The 15,553-nt window shown below is 47.4% G+C and overlaps 1 protein-coding gene across 6 annotated transcripts in view; it reads right to left on the bottom strand.

Moving 5' to 3' along the window:
* The window catches only part of MMD (monocyte to macrophage differentiation associated), a 115,844-nt gene that overhangs the window by 48,969 nt on the left and 51,322 nt on the right, over positions 1–15,553 (bottom strand). The window contains exons 7-8 of one of the 6 annotated variants that reach the window (XR_014304971.1): positions 11,096–11,248; positions 2,539–2,604 (exon numbers count right to left, since the gene is read on the bottom strand). The exons of 1 other annotated variant lie outside the window; for it this stretch is intronic. Coding sequence is in view for 4 of the 5 variants with exons in the window: in XM_082707717.1 (XP_082563843.1) it covers positions 2,332–2,604 (273 nt within the window). In the remaining variant the exon portion in view is untranslated. Of the gene's footprint in view, positions 1–1,170; positions 2,605–11,095; positions 11,249–15,553 lie in introns of those variants that run through there. 4 more of the 6 variants (XM_082707717.1, XM_082707711.1, XM_082707715.1 and 1 more) reach the window with 4 other exon arrangements.

Raw genomic sequence — 15,553 nt, 5'->3', positions numbered from 1 at the left:
TCATGACATGATCTCAGTTGATCAATGGTTCACGGCCAGGAAAGCACAGAAGGATCATCCGAGGTGGGGAGGAGCTTGTAAAAATACCCATGCCTGCACCACCCTGAGATTTGCAGAATTCTGTGGGGGGGAAGGCCAGCCTGTCTTCCTTAGAAAGCTCTCCAAGTTTATTCTCCCTTGTGCCCCCTGGTTGAACAACACTCACTGAGCCTCAAAAGACCCCAAGGAGAATGTGGATCAGAAATCACAGCTTCCACCTTTCACTTAAAAAAAAAAAATTTTTTTTTTTAAACACCCTAAGGCTTAAAAAGGCTTAATTTTGAACCCAGAATTTCTGGAGCAGAGCGGGAATGCCAGAATTTGTACTCATGCTTTTTGGACTCCAAGTCCTTTATCATTCCAGATATGCTGATTCTTGCCCATTAACCCTATACACTCCGGAGTGTGGCTGATATGCTTGTACTTCATAAGCCCCATATCCATCCACTGCTGCCTAAAACCAGGATGGACCTTTAACCCTCAGAGAAGCGCCTCCATCAAATCAAACTTTGCTGCTCGTTTGAACCACCTGGGAGGGGAGGCTTAAAAAAAAAAATCCTAATTCTCAGGTCATACTTCGAACCGGTTGTATCAGAATCTGCTGGGTGGGGTGGAATTCAGACGTCAAGGTTAAAAAACTTTCTCAGGTGATTCCAACTGCATCTTGTGAGTCAGTGACCTTAGTTCTTGCTGCTCTCTAAGAGCGGTCCTGCATCACCTGGGAGCCTGCAAGGAGCATAGACTCTCGGGTCCCACCCAGACTTATTGGATCACAATCTGCGCTTTAACAAGATCTCCAGGTGATGCCTGCGCCGGCTGCGGTTTTCAAAACCCTCCTCCAAAGAGCCATGGAGGAACGGAATACATCAGTGGACGAGGCCATGTAAACGAGTAAAAACCTTTGTGAACCCGCAAAGTTTAGGCCACTCTGGTTTTTGCTTTTCTTGATGTTTAATCGTTCAGCCTCCCCTGCATTCAGCATGATCTCCAGCATTATAATTACTCCCACCACCACCACCACCACCACACCTTTAATTGGGCCAACCTGAGCAGACTTCTGTTTCCTGCAACCATGGGTGCCACGAGAGGCTAGTTATTTAAAAATTTCCTTTGGTTGGGGCGCCTGGGTGGCTCAGTGGGTTAAAGCCTCTGCCTTTGGCTCAGGTCATGATCTCAGGGTCCTGGGATCGAGTCCCACATCGGGCTCTCTGCTCAGCAGGGAGCCTGCTTCCCTCTCCCTCTCTCTGCCTGACTCTCCGCCTACTTGTGATCTCTGTCTGTCAAATAAATAAAAATCTTAACAAAATTTTTTTTTCCTTTGGTTGGAATATACCAAAGTGCTTTGCGGCGTGCGTCATTAGCATAGCAGGAGCACGTAAGTCTGCGTGCGTCATTAGCATAGCAGGAGCGCGAAAGTCCTTGCTGGGGTTTCTGCGCTGTCTCAGAAGACCGTCCCTCAAATGCCGTGTTTCTCGATCAAGTTCACCGGCGGGCGACCTGCGGCATTCGCAGGTCAGTGACCATGTTCCTCTTTAAGTCGGGCGTAAGGAAGCGGCCTGGAAATAGTACCTGTTTGGGCGCGGAGTCAAACCTGGGTTCAAACAAATACTCCTCGAGCACTCGCTGCAGAAAAGCGCTTTTTAGCTGGTAACGTTATACTTCGTCTTTCTGAACCTTGGGGTCGTTTCAGGCCATCTCAATGTTGGTGGCGTTAAGCAAGACAACATAGAAAAAGCACGTAGCAAGTTGGAGTAGCAGATACTCAACTAGTGTTGGTTCGAACCCTCCTGCTGCCCAACCCCCAACCGCACCCCCTCCCCCACCTTGACCTTGCAGAAGATGAATAAGGAGCTCCTGCGTGCGGTCCGTGGATTCCTGTCCTCTCTCTGGGCTTTGAAAGTCAAAGGAATAACACCACAGGCTGAGGCACTTGGCACTTTAATCCCTGAGGTTTGATTTCCTTGCAAGGTTTCTACCCTAACGTAGTACGCGAGAGGGAGTGGATTGAGGAAGGAATCTCCGGGAATCTCGCATCCATGCTCCTTCGCTTAAGATGAGGAATCAGGCACTGGTTGGTAGAGGCTGGAGTCCACCCCAGGGTTGCAAACTCCTGCTACTGCCCATGCAGTAATATCAGCCCTGCACCTAAGAACGGGATCCCATCTTGAACCTTCACTCAGAGATACACTGATAGAGTGGAGGGACTTTTGAACCCCATAATCACTCACATGTGAAAGCCTCCCCAAATTTGCACGTGCTTACGTAACCCTGGGATGCTTGCTTTACGATCTTCTAGATGCATCCCCCCCGCCCATAGATTGCAGCCCCGAGACCCCTTCCAGCTAGAAATTCTGAAGCCACGACTGAAAATGAATCCCAGGACAGGAAGAGCGCGGATCTGTGCTGTTCGATTTGAACCTGCAGCGCGAAGCGGGCTGGGGACCATGAGGTCTTCCTGGGGGTTCCTGAAAATGGGCTTCCAGCGGGAGTCCGAAGAGTGCAGCTACAGTCCATGTTTCCTTCCTGTCCTGTCCCTCGGCCGTGTCTGGAGGCTCGAGAGATGCTCTAGGAAGGAAAGTCATCTTCATGAATGTCTCACTCCGAGGAGGATGCCCTCCTGTGGGATGAGGATCCCACCATGTCTGAACACCCTGGCAGAGCAGAACGTTCCCTCAGGTTCCCTCCGTCAGCCCAGCCGGCCCTTTCAGCACCCCCTGTGAGGTACTCCTCGGAGAATAAATAAGGAAACAGAGGGTTAGCCAGAGCAAGCCTTGTCCAAATTCAGAGAGCAGCGGGCAGTCTGTGCTGCAGAGTACATTTTGACGTCTCTTCCTCCCTGGAAGGGAGGGTGGGGACGTGTTCTCACCTCCGCCAGCCGCCTGCATCTCTTCAGTGCCCTACAAACACACCCCAGCTTCCTCAGCTATAAGTAATGAATTTTGAATCAATAAGAAAATAATAAATGCCTTGGCCAGGGGGCTGAGTCCCCAGCCTGCACCCAGGGGCTTTCCCCTCTCCCCCACCACTTCTGAGATCAAAGGTCATGATTGGTGCCTGAGGACACACAACCCCCCCCCACCCCGTTGATTTTTCATCTGAGATACGTCTGCCTTTCCTAAAAGGAATCTTCCCTACCTATAACCTTATTCTCCTCTTCCTATCTCTTTTCTTTGTAGCTTTGAAGGCCTGCAAATGAGCGCCCTTTGATAGGGCTCCCTAGACAGCCTGAAGAAGCCCCTCCCTGTCCTCCACCCTCCCTACTTCCCGTCGGTGCAGGAGGCCCTGCAGAAATCCCTTCGACCTTCTTTCAGGTTCCCCGGCCCCCTGCCGCTTCCCCGGAACTACAGAGGGAAGTGGACTCCTACCAAAGCCTTATGAAAAGGTACCCTCAAAAGACCAAAGTGCCTTTCTTTCCTCTGAAAGAACATGAATCCCTGAAATAGAGGGGGAAAAAAAAAAAACAACTTAAAAGCAGAGAGGAGGTAGGGGAGCAAGAAGATGCGACTTCCCTTGGTCTCACAGTTCTCAGTGGGAAGCCTGGAATGGAGCTATTTGTGCACAAGACAGACGCGCGCCTTCTACCTTTCCCTTCTCCCCCTCTCCCCCTCGGGTGCAGTAGTGGAGGGGGCATGTGAGTGCGGGGATGTGGAAACCAGCTGGGAAAGACCATAGGAAAAATCAAGGGTGGAGGAGATTCAAGGCTCCAGAGAGGTGGATGGTATGGGAGAAGCCCAGACTGCCTGGCCCCCTGACTGTGACTTGTGCAGACACCATGGCTGACTCTCTTAAACAGTCCCCATTCACCAACATGTCTGTGTGAACAGGAAGCCCTGTTCCCATTGGCAGAAATCCACCCCAAGGCACTTTTAGGATCACACGATAATGTCTGAGTCAGGGGATGCCTTTGAGATACTTCGTCTGGCAAATCCTTTCATTTTTCAGACAAGAACATTGTCCAGGGAAGGCAAGTGACTTGCTGAATGTCACACACAGCAAAATACAAGCATAGCCACCCCTCCTTCAACAGATCAAGCACCCTGTCTCTTGCTATTTTCTACGTGGACCCAAGGGGCAAAGATGATCTGATCCTAGCTTTGCTGATGGATGATAAATGGAGGCACGAAGAGCCTGACTCCTTCAGCATATGGTCTTCTAGGCTTTAGCAAGGTCTTTAAGTGTCCAAATGCTACCCAACTTCAATGTCACTTTTCCCATGAAATCTCTAGGCTCCTGGTTAGAAGCAGCCACTCCTTCCTCTGAACCCCGCCCCGGTTCCAACCCAAGCTCTCCATCCACCCCGGTCTTACAATGCCTAACTCCCTGCGATGATACCTTTGTCCACAACTTAAGATGTCAGCATCTTTGAGGGCAGAGATTAGGTTATGGATTGCAACCAAACCTAATTTCCAACCAATGCAATGTATAATCCGTATTCTTTAATGCATTCCTATAATTTTTAAAAAGATTTTATTTATTTATTTGAGAGAGTGTGGAAGTGCATGGCCACAGCAAATGGGAGAGGGGCAGAGAGAAAGGGAGAGAGAAGCAGAGAATCCCAGGCTGACTCCATTCTGAGGGCAGAGCCCCGCCTGGGGCTTGATTTTACAATCCCAAGATCATAAGCGGATGATGGATGCTTAACCAGTTGAGCCACCCAGGTGCCCCTGCATTTCTGTATTTTTATATTCTTTGTGCAGAGTTTAAAAAACCCCCACAAAGTTTAAAAGAAAAACAATGATTTGATCTCAGAACACTGATTCCATGAAGCCCGCCTTACCACATTGATCTTCCCCCAAACAATGTTTCCAGGGACAGATGCATACCAAGGTCTGGGTGGGGGGCTCGGAGCAGGATGGATTAGCCCTAGGTGTGGACAATAGGGGTACATTGTTTGAAGTGATTTTATTTTATTTTTTAAGATTTTATTTATTTGAGAGAGAGAAAGAGGCAGAGAGAGAATACAAGAGGAGGGGAAGGGCAGAGGGAGAAGCAGACTCCCACTAAGCAAGGAGCCAGATGTAGGGCTCAGCCCCAGGAACCTAGGATCATGACCTGAGCCAGAGCCAGACGCTTAACCAACTGAGCCACCCAGGCACCCCTGAAGTGATTTTTAAAATGATAATGTCAAAAAGGGGCACCTGGGTGGCTCAGTGGGTTAAAGCCTCTGCCTTCGGCTCGGGTCATGATCCCAGGGTCCTGGGATCGAGCCCGGCATTGGGCTCTCTGCTCAGCAGGGAGTCTGCTTCCTCCTCTCTCTCTGCCTGCCTCTCTGCCTACTTGTGATCTCTGTCTGCCAAATAAATAAATAAAATCTTTAAAAAAAAATAATGTCAGTGTTCTCTGTTTTTCAGCCATTTTTCTGTTCTTATGGTAGAAAAAGTTTCAGTTTTTACCAAATATGATAGGAATTATGATGAATTTTCTGCTGAAGGTATTTTAGTGGAAATTTTCAACTGTGGAGACTTTGGAACGCTCTTAGATAAATCCTGAAGGGAAACAAAAACATGGAAAGTACTATAATTTCTGGAATTTATTGAGAAGTGAGCTGTTTTATGTATCTCTGCCAAGCTTGCCCAGATGAAGATTGTAAAATCCCTGTTTGTAAATCTGTTACTTTGTGTGAAAGAAAGTTTCGAAATTAAAATTGGTTTAAAAAAAATTGATTAACCAGGAGTAAAGAAAATAGGCCTGACAAATCTGGCTACTGAACGTGAGTTTGCAAAGACTAATTTTGACAAAATCACCGACAAATTTACAAAAGGTAAGGAACAAACATAGAATTTGTAATATTCTTTCTCATTAATTGCAACAGACAAAACGTGCAGGCATGTACATTTTTCCTTTACAAGAAAATACATCGGTAAAATTTTTAAAAGTATTAGTCTGGTACTATTCCTCTTTTTTGTTGTTGTTGTTATTACTGATGTGATTATGTGTATGACATTCAAGGAGAGAAAAATTTCGCAGTTTTCTGCCATTATTATTGGTTTTAAAGTAATTGTTTTGTACAGAGACAAGGAGGCTAAAATGACCCATTCTGAGTACATCCCTGGGTGCTCCCCCACCCCCTCCAACACCCCCCCCCCGCCCCCGCACTGCCCCTTCTCACACCGTCCCCCCATGGTGAAGACAATTTCCTCTTAATCCTCCAAGAAGACTTGCCCCACCCACCCCTCACAGAATCTTGGAAATGAAGCTCCTATGAGGCTGTTTCTGGCTAGTTAAGGTTTATTAGTTTTGTCTTCCCTATTAAATTGTAATTGCCTTGGCTCTGGGTCCTTGTCCATTTTTACAAGGCGAAAGGAGGGATACAGTATCCTCCCTTGGAATCCACTGTATGAGAAGGTTTCTCCACCTCCACACTACTGACATTTGAGGCCAGAAAATTCTTTCTGGTGGGGGCCACCCTGTGCATCATAGAATGTGTCACAGCACCCCTGGCCTCTTCCCTCCAGATGTCAATGGCACTCTTCCCACCCTCCCCCTCCCAAGGCGGGGCCACCAAAATTGTCTCCAGAAAGGTTCTGGTTGCAAACCACTATTTAGATGGAGAATCTACAGCTTGTAGTTGAAATGGGCGTGGAGGAGGCCGTCCTCTAGGTTGTGGAACTTGGACAAGACTCCTAGCATCACTGAGCCTGTTTTCTGCATCTGTAGAGTTGGAATAAGAACATCTATTTTGTTTTGATGGGAGGCTCAAAAAAGATAATGTATGTGAAAATGACTTGTATGCTCTAAATCTATTTGTGGTTGTATAAGGTCATTATTATAGAGAGGTCAAAATTTTTACACTGCAATTCAGTGGTAGGGGAAAAAATGTAGCTCTTAAAAGGATCTATAATTGATTTCGTCTTTATTTGAGTCCCCAGAAAACTTAATTGGCCAATTAAATGTAATTTCTTCTTTTTCCATTTAAAACCGCCTTTTCCATTCAACTTGATCTCTTTGGGTTAAGAATTCAATTAATTCAAGATACAAATGTCCAGGGAAGTTTCCCTCAAGATCTCTCTCCACCTTCTTCTCTTTCCCTGTGTTTGGGTAGGGATGGAACTTGGGAGTCCTACAGTGACTGGTGGGGGTAGTCTCAGTTTTCCGAGCTGGCCGCAAGTCGCCACTGATCTGTGAGCTCTTACTGGGTATCTGCCTGGCAAAGAGTCCCACCTTGTTCTTCGGAGTTTTGTGTTTGGTCCCCACTCCCTGTAGTCACCTTGTCTTCCACCCACATCTCCTTATGTCCTTCCTTTCTTTCAGCCTCTGCATCTCCCAGAGACCCAGGAGCTCCTAGTTGTGTTGCCTGCACGGAGCTGGAGTCTGAAGGTCTCTGCAAGTCGGACCTCTGGCTCCCTTACCTGGACACCTTTCTCAGCCCCCGCACCACACTACGTGCATTCTGGGCTGACCATGGGCTATCTAAGACATTTACCTTTCCCAGAGGTAAGTTAACCACATCGCAGTGCTTCTAAATTCATGCTAAATATCTTTCACCCTTCCCACCCTCAACACTGCAGGGTTCAGCCTTGATTTGGGGAGCAGAAGCACCCCCATCTCCGGCCTCTAACTGACTCTCCTCTTCAGTGGCACTACAGCCCCAGGGCTGCTGGGAGGAAAACAGGTTCATCGGTAGGAGAACCTACATTGAGATCTATTTCAAAACCATTCACAGTTACAGCCAAGGCTCTGAGCCAGGTGATGGGAAAAAAGAGTCCTCTGAAAATGAAAAGCATGGCCCAGACGGCCTTCATTCTTCAGCCACCTCTCCTCCCACAGAGATGGCCTCCTGCCCTTGAAAAGCAAAACTTTGCCCTTCCTGCTCGTTTCTCTGCCTTCTCTTCCTTTGCTCCTTGTTTTTCTGTTGTCATTGCCTTCCTCTCAGGATTTGGTTTCTGTGTGTGGTTTGCTTTTGGGAGTTGTCCCCTGAAAAGAGGCCCTTGGGTTAGCTGAGGGCTCCCTGTTTGCTTTCCCGTCTTTCCTGGGGAAGCCGGGCTGACACAGCTGCTCTGGCAACCGGTGTTTCCAAGGAGAGCCGCCAAACATGTGGAGGAGCCTCTGCGGGGAGAGCCGGGCCAGCATCTCCTCATGGAGAAGCCATTCCGGGGGGTTTCTTCAGAACCACTGACAAGGGCCAACCAAGACAGACTCTGGGTTTACTCACCAGCCTCAAGAGCCTCAGGAAGCATTCCTAGTGGCTCCATTAACAGCTTCCTCTGAAAACTCATATCCTACAACCTATTCAGGGCCAACTATGCATTCTTGGTAGCACCCCCAAACTTACGCTATAAGAACGCACACATGGACACGTCTCCCCTTGGACTCTCTTTGGAAGCCTGGATTAATATAATGGAACTTCCTCTGCCCCATGGACTCCACTCTGGCATCCCCTTCGGGGTGGATTTTAATTAGGAAAGACACAGCATTTGAGTTATGCTTATTACTTTCAGTTGGCTTGTACAGGCTGTGGATTTAGGAAAAAGAAATGGAAGTCACGTGTGCTGGATTTTCTAATGGGATGGATCTGGAAGGGAAAAACAGGCCAAAGGAATATTTAATATCTCTTCTTCTAGGCAGCCTGGCTGAAAAAGGAGGTCCAGGTTCTAATATCATCGTCATCCTCATCACTAACACTCCCTCAGCACCTACCCGAAGCCAGAACTCTGGTTAATAAGCATTTCATAAGCATTATCTTACTTAGTCAAAAAGAATTACTGTTTAGCCAATAGATCCTACTGGGGACCCTGTTTCTAGGGGAGACCAAGGATGTGCACTTGGCATGAATCAGGGGTTCCTCCGCTAGAGCTACCGTATAGCTATCAGTGCTGGCTGTTAACCATGCATATGTGATGAATCGATGGTGAGATAAGTGAATGACTGAAAGTAGGATATGTGCTCAGCATGGACCAGATACACAGGAGTTATGTGCAGGAATAGCGTCTGTCACCCCGCAGGGCTATCTCGGCCCCAGACCTTGCTTCTGGGTGGACCAGATAGGAGCATATTGTTCCATTTCACAATGGATGGATAACTTTTTAGTGGAACTTGAATTTTGGATGAATAGGGAGAATTTTTCTCCCCCGAATTTTTATTTATCTCAAAGGGGATAAACTTTCAGGACACAATTATGATTTTAGGCAAATGATATAACCCATCTGACTTTCTATTTCCTCAACCACAAAGTGGTTATAATAATGACTACCAAAGGGAGTTTTCTAAAGATCTTAAAAGATCAGATATGTAGCCAGGGATTGGGGGCTCAGATATATTAAATGGCTTTACCATCATTACTCATTCAATCATTCAACAAATACTCAATAATTATGGGCCATACCATATTCTAGGTGCTAGGAGTACCCCAGTGAAAGTGAAAGACAAGGCTCCTTAGTGGGGCAGAGGAAACAAACAATAAACACATAAACAAGATCATTTCAGATTACAGTAAACACCCTGAAGAGAGTAAAAGATAGAATGAAAAGGCCATGCTGCGGGCAACATGAGGAAACCTTAGAAGTGCCTTTGCAGCTGAGACTGGAATCATAAGAGAGAAAATGCCATGCCTGGGATTTTTCTGGGGGGTAAGAGTTCACTTAACAAAAATGGCACATGCAAAGGTCCTGCGGCAGAACGGACTATGATGTAGAGACAGAAGAGCAGTGAGCTTAGTGAGTGAAGAAAGGGGCCCTGGACAGGGCTAGAGAGGTAGGCAGATGTCAGATCATGGAAGGTGTTACAGACCTGGTGAGCAGTTTGGATTTTATTCTGAGAGCTGCAAAAATATTTGGAAAGCTGTAGCAGGGGAGTGGTATGTTCTGATTTACATTTGAAAAAGATCCCTCTGGCTGCCATATGGGGAGTGAATTACTGGACCTATATGCAAGTTAAGTGGAATAGTTGAGGGCAGAGGTGATGGTAGCCTGGAGTATGGGAGGCAACTCTGTGGAAAGGCTTGCATTCGGATGGTGAGTAAGGGAACTGGGACTAGAACCAGGCTTTTGGCAGCGTCTGTCCCTCTGACCCACTATGTGCCAAAATAATTTTTTTTTTCTTTTCCTTCCTTCCTTCCTTCCTTCCTTCCTTCCTTCCTTCCTTCCTTCCTTCCTTCCTTCTTAAGATTTTGTTTCTTTTATTTGAGAAAGTTAGAGAGAGAGCATTAGTTGGGGGGAGGGGGAAGGAGAGGGAGAAGCAGGCTTCCTGCTGAGTGGGGGTCCTGACATGGGGCTCCATCCCAGGACTCTTAAAATCATGACCTGAGCTGAAGGAAGACGCTTAACTGACTGAGCCACCCGGGCACCCCTCTGCTTTTCTTTTTTATTTTTTTTTTAAGATTTTTTTATTTGTTTATTTGACAGAGATCACAAGTAGATAGAGAGGCAGGCAGAGAGAGAGAGAGGGAAGCAGGCTCCCTGCTGAGCAGAGAACCCGACGCGGGACTCAATTCCAGGACCCTGAGATCATGACCTGAGCCGAAGGCAGCGGCCCAACCCACTGAGCCACCCAGGCGCCCCTGCTTTTCTTTTTTAAATGGATTTACCTTTCATAGTGCTTCCTGCAGGGCCATAAGGTTGCTGGGAACTGCTAAGGTCAACATAGAAACAAGAATAACATGCTGGCAGGATAGCACCCTTGTCCGCATCCTTAAGGTTTAATGTCCTGGAGTGTTGGACATGAAAGGGGCCAGGAGAGCGCATAAGGGCAGGAAGGGAGGGGCTGGCAAGGTCTTGGGGTTCCCACAGTGAATGGGGCTTCTGAGGCGTGCACGGGGAGGGTTACACTCAAGGAGGAGGCCCATTTCCACTCAAGCTCAATGACCTGGTTGGCAGCACAAGGACAGAGAACCTGTTTGAGACTGTCAGGAGGGACCAGGTCAGCAGGAGCCTGGGGACTTCAGAAGGAGTACGTGGGAGCATGCCCTCCACTTTGGAAACCTGAAAGGAGCTTCCCCCGAACCTTTTCTCAGCAGTGCACGTGCTCTTTGGAGGCGAGGAGGAAAAGGGGCTGTCACTTCCTCATGCTCTTTCTCAAGGGCCCTGTGTGCCTCTCCATCATTATCTTTGAGACATCTTACCATGATTCCTTATTAGTGGGTGGGTCTCTCCATGGGACCAGGGTCTCCTTTGAAGCTGTCTTACTTACTTTCCCATCCTTGCATCATGTCAAAGGAACGGGTGAACAGTAGGCAGTCAGCAGACGTTGCTGAACTATGCAATGTATGACATTCCTAGAAGCAGAGGACCAGAGATTTGCTCTGCATTGGATTCTAAGAATTTATAAATCAACAAGCCCAGGGATTCTTAACTTTTGGGAGTCACAAATCCTTTGAGAAAATAATGACAGCCATGGACCCCAGAAAAATCCATATGTTCAAAAAAAATTTTTTGGAGAGGTTTTTTTTTTTTTTTAACGGATGGAAAAATTGAGGACCAGAAAACAGAAGTGACTTATTCGAAGCTACCAAACTTGTCCCTGACAGTCATACCTGGAACCCGGATGTCTGATACTCCTAGTCTGTGTCCCTTTCACTGTGCCTGGGCAGAGCCAGCTAACAAGGGGACTCTGTCACGGTCGTCACCCATAGGGTGCCAAGATAATCATCAGAACCATACCAAGAACTGGCCCTGGAGAGAATTCTTAGAAAACAGATGACTGCAGAGATATGAAACTGCTATCCTGGGCTGTCGGGATCATGCTGTGCCTACTCTGGGCAGGCCAGGAAGAGTCTCAAGGGTATTTAAGTCCTGAAAGTTAGTGACTACTCAGTTGTCACCGAGAGCAAGACAGTAATACCAACTGTGTGTCCAGGGATACAAGCCTAACTATAAGCAGTAATGAGCTCATTTTCAGCCTCCTGGGTACAAACACTTTGAAGCAGAGAAGCTCTGTCTTTGCATATAGATATATTTAGGACAAAGTCCCAAGGCGATGCAGGGATTGGGAGGCTCCTCTGGGTGGCTAATGCAGAGGGAAACACAGATTTCTTCAGGTTTAGTCTCACCCCCTCCCACTTAGTGAGGGACAGATCGACAGAGACAGAGTCAGAGAATGTGATGGAAGACATCAAGAAGGAAGAAGGACCTGAGAGTGTGGGGCGAGAAGAGGAGGAATGGGAATACAATTTCCATACAAGGCTGTGGGTCTGTACAGTCCCCAAAACACTTTCTGACTCCGTTACGTCACCGAAGCCTCCAGCCCTGTTCCTAATGGCTGGGAAGACTTGGCAAAAAAAAAAAAAAAAGGAACAATCCCTTTAACCATCCTGGTGGTTTTCTTCCTTCAAGAGTCATAAGGCTGGGGGCGCCTGGGTGGCTCAGTGGGTTAAGCCACTTCCTTCGGCTCGGGTCATGATCTCGGGGTCCTGGGATCGAGTCCTGCGTCGGGCTCTCTGCTCAGCAGGGAGCCTGCTTCCTCCTCTCTCTCTCTCTGCCTGCCTCTCTGTCTACTTGTAATCTCTCTCTGTCAAATAAATAAATAAAATCCTAAAAAAAAAAAAAAAAAAAAGAGCCATAAGGCTGGGTCCACAGGAAAACAGAACCAAACAAAACACACTCCAAAAAAGAGAACTCCCTTCCCACTGAGGACTGTCATTAAACACCAGATGTCCAGTCGGGAGAGACTCGAAGCCAAAACCGCTGTGCTTCTGCTCTCAAGTCACCTCTGTCCTTCCCCGCTTGGCTTTTTTCAAACCACAGGTCCCTGTGCCTGTCAGTCTGAGGGGAGCTTTCTCTCCAGCCGGTGTGACACCACGTGAGTCCCTGGCTTTCGAGCTGCAGTGATGGGTGGGGGTGAGCCTGCCACTGTCACGCTCTCCCCTTACGGGCAGCCCCCCCACCTCGCCACCCCTGCCCCGACACCTGGCAAATTTGTATTCAGTTCTGTTCGGCTCCAAAGCTACCTCTTCCATGTTGCTTTTATTCCTAGACTCACTGTCTCCTCTGTGCTCGAAGATGAGGACAGCTCACATTTTTATATCTATTGTGTATCCACCATGTGCTACTTACAGCCTCTTCAGTCTCAGAACTAGGAATAGCTGAGATTCTTCTTCAGAACTCCTCTGCATTTATCTTGGCACACTGAATCATTTAACGAACCATATTTCCTTTCTTCATTGCCTTGGATGCGAAGAAGCCCAAAGCCACATTTGTGACCCCCTCGCTAGCGAGGATACAGGATACTCTTTTGACGTGATCGGGGAGGCTTAACCTTATCTCTTGTTTTCCCTCGTGTTTCCTATCCTTGCTTTTTCTTCACCCCGATTTTATTATCTGCTTACGAAAAGTCACTGGGTTCCTTTTGTTTCGTGTGGGGAAGCTCAAATCCTATCTGAAATGGGTCACGATGCAAATAAAACTAAAAGGTGTTGTCGATATAGCTCTGTAATTTTCCTAAAAATCTTGCAACTTTCAAGGAGCTCAGAGAGTTTGCATAACTTATTCAAGACCATGCAACTTCTGAATCAAAGAGCTAGGAGTCAAATCCTTGTCTGACTCTGAAACTCAAGCTCTTGACATATAATTGCTTATACTTAGCATTAGTTCTGTACCCGATTTCATGCCATGTCCTACCCATGTTAGCTCATTTATTCTCATGGCAACCCTATGACGCAGTTACTCTTATCACAGCTATTTCCAGGTAAAGAAAGTAGGCTTCAGAAAGATCAAATCATTTGCTCAAAGGTGGTCAGCATACTGAGATTCAAACCTACAAGGCCTGAACTTTGAGTCTCTCCAAATTCCCCAACTCAGAATAGAGATAAGCATGCAAAGGAAAAAAAAAAATCAGATTCCTAATGAAATATTTGACTTCTTCTGAGTGTCCCCTTTGCCTGGTTATATCACAAAGGCTCATCAACCGACAAATCCTATTGGAGCAATGGGTGTCTGGCTAGAAGGAGGTATTTATGAGTTTCACAGCTCTTCATGGAGCAGATGCATCAAAAGCACAAAGTCTGTGTGCAGTACTGGGTTTTAAATGCCAGCTTGAGCACTGACAGAGAGGAAGATCACTCACTACCTGGCGCCCAAAGGGTGGAAAGAAAGGCCTTTGGAAAGGGCGGCCCTGCTCCCAGGCGCCATCTGGCAGTAGGGATGGGGAATTGCTCGGAGGAGGAAACCTACCAGCATAATGAAAATTCCCGAGTACAATTTACTGGGGCTCTGGTGCGCTGGGTACTTAACTGCATAAACGAGAAACTTGAAACTCACAGTAATAAGTAATTTGCCAAGTGGTTGGACCACTGTTTATTTAGCCTGTCTGGGCCTTTATGTCCCCTGTCTTGTGCAAACTCTCCAAAAGTCCTATTCCTTGGTAGCTCCCGCCTTTTGCGGCCGCTCACGGCTGGAATCGGGAATGCGCCCCACTCCATACTGAGGCATTCGTGGAGGCAAGCAGCAAGTGTGTTAGCAGTGGGTACTAATAGGGCTGTTGTCCTCCATGTGCCCACACAGTTGGCCCAATTCACGGCAGGGGCTTCCTGCCTTGGAGACCATGTCTGAGACTCTAGCCCCAAGTTTCAGTCGGTTCAGTTGGGCTTTATGACCCATATTACTCCCACCAGCCCCCGCTCCGGGGAGTGGGGAACACTGGATTCTTCTCTCTGTGCTCACTGATCATTGGCATGGCGCCGTCACAGATAACCAAAAGAGCCAGCCCCGAGCCAGCCCCGAGCCATACCACCACCCTCGGAGTGCAGTTTGGAGCTCTGGTGTTGACAATTTCCCACACCACGCCTAGAATTATCCATTAGCTGCCTGGGCTGCCCATAGGGGAACAGCCCCCTGCCCTTAAGCCATCCGCCCCCTAGGCTGTGCTCTTCCTAGCCCCACTGTCACCAGGGACAAGACAGTGAAGGCCGCAGATTAATTCTCACACGATCGTTACTGTCCTTTGGGAAATGTCTGGAGAGATGGAAAGGGGCTAGAAATTTGAGGACAGACCAAATGCTGCCTCGCTTTGCCAAAAGGGACAATGATGGATCCTTATTACTTCAATAATTATAACATTCTTTAGAAGCAAATGATGTGTGAACAGTAAAGAAATAGTGAATAATAGGAGTTGGGAAAATTCGCTGTGAATAAATCATGTAAAATTAACCAACTTTCCTTTTTAGAAAAAGGTATATTACTGGTAGATTTTGGAATGCTAGAGACACAGTTTGGAAATAGAAGTGCCCCAACTAGTTAATGGACTAAATGTTCCCCTGGAGGGGATACCCTGCAGAGCCCCAAAAGGCTGGTCTGTGCTCCGACTTGGGCCAGTAACGTCTATGACTCCAGTGAAACCCAAAAAAGCATACTTCCTGATGCCAGGATTCCAAATTATTTGACATCTTGGAACAACAACAAAATTCAAGAAAATGGAACTTTATTAGTGAAAACGAAGTCTTACACCTACTTGAAAACAATCAGATATAGGAAGGAGTAGCCAGCGGTTCACGGGAGAGACTCAGGGTTCCGAGGACTACAAGCCCAGAGTGAGCGAGCAGTGGGATGCGGGGGCTGGGGAAACATTGTGTATGGCAATTTCCATA

Source organism: Mustela nivalis, assembly GCF_964662115.1.
Source record: "Mustela nivalis genome assembly, chromosome: 17".
NCBI lineage: Eukaryota > Metazoa > Chordata > Mammalia > Carnivora > Mustelidae > Mustela > Mustela nivalis.
The sequence above is the reverse complement of the archived record's forward strand: the minus strand, read 5'-3'. Positions and strand labels throughout refer to the sequence as shown.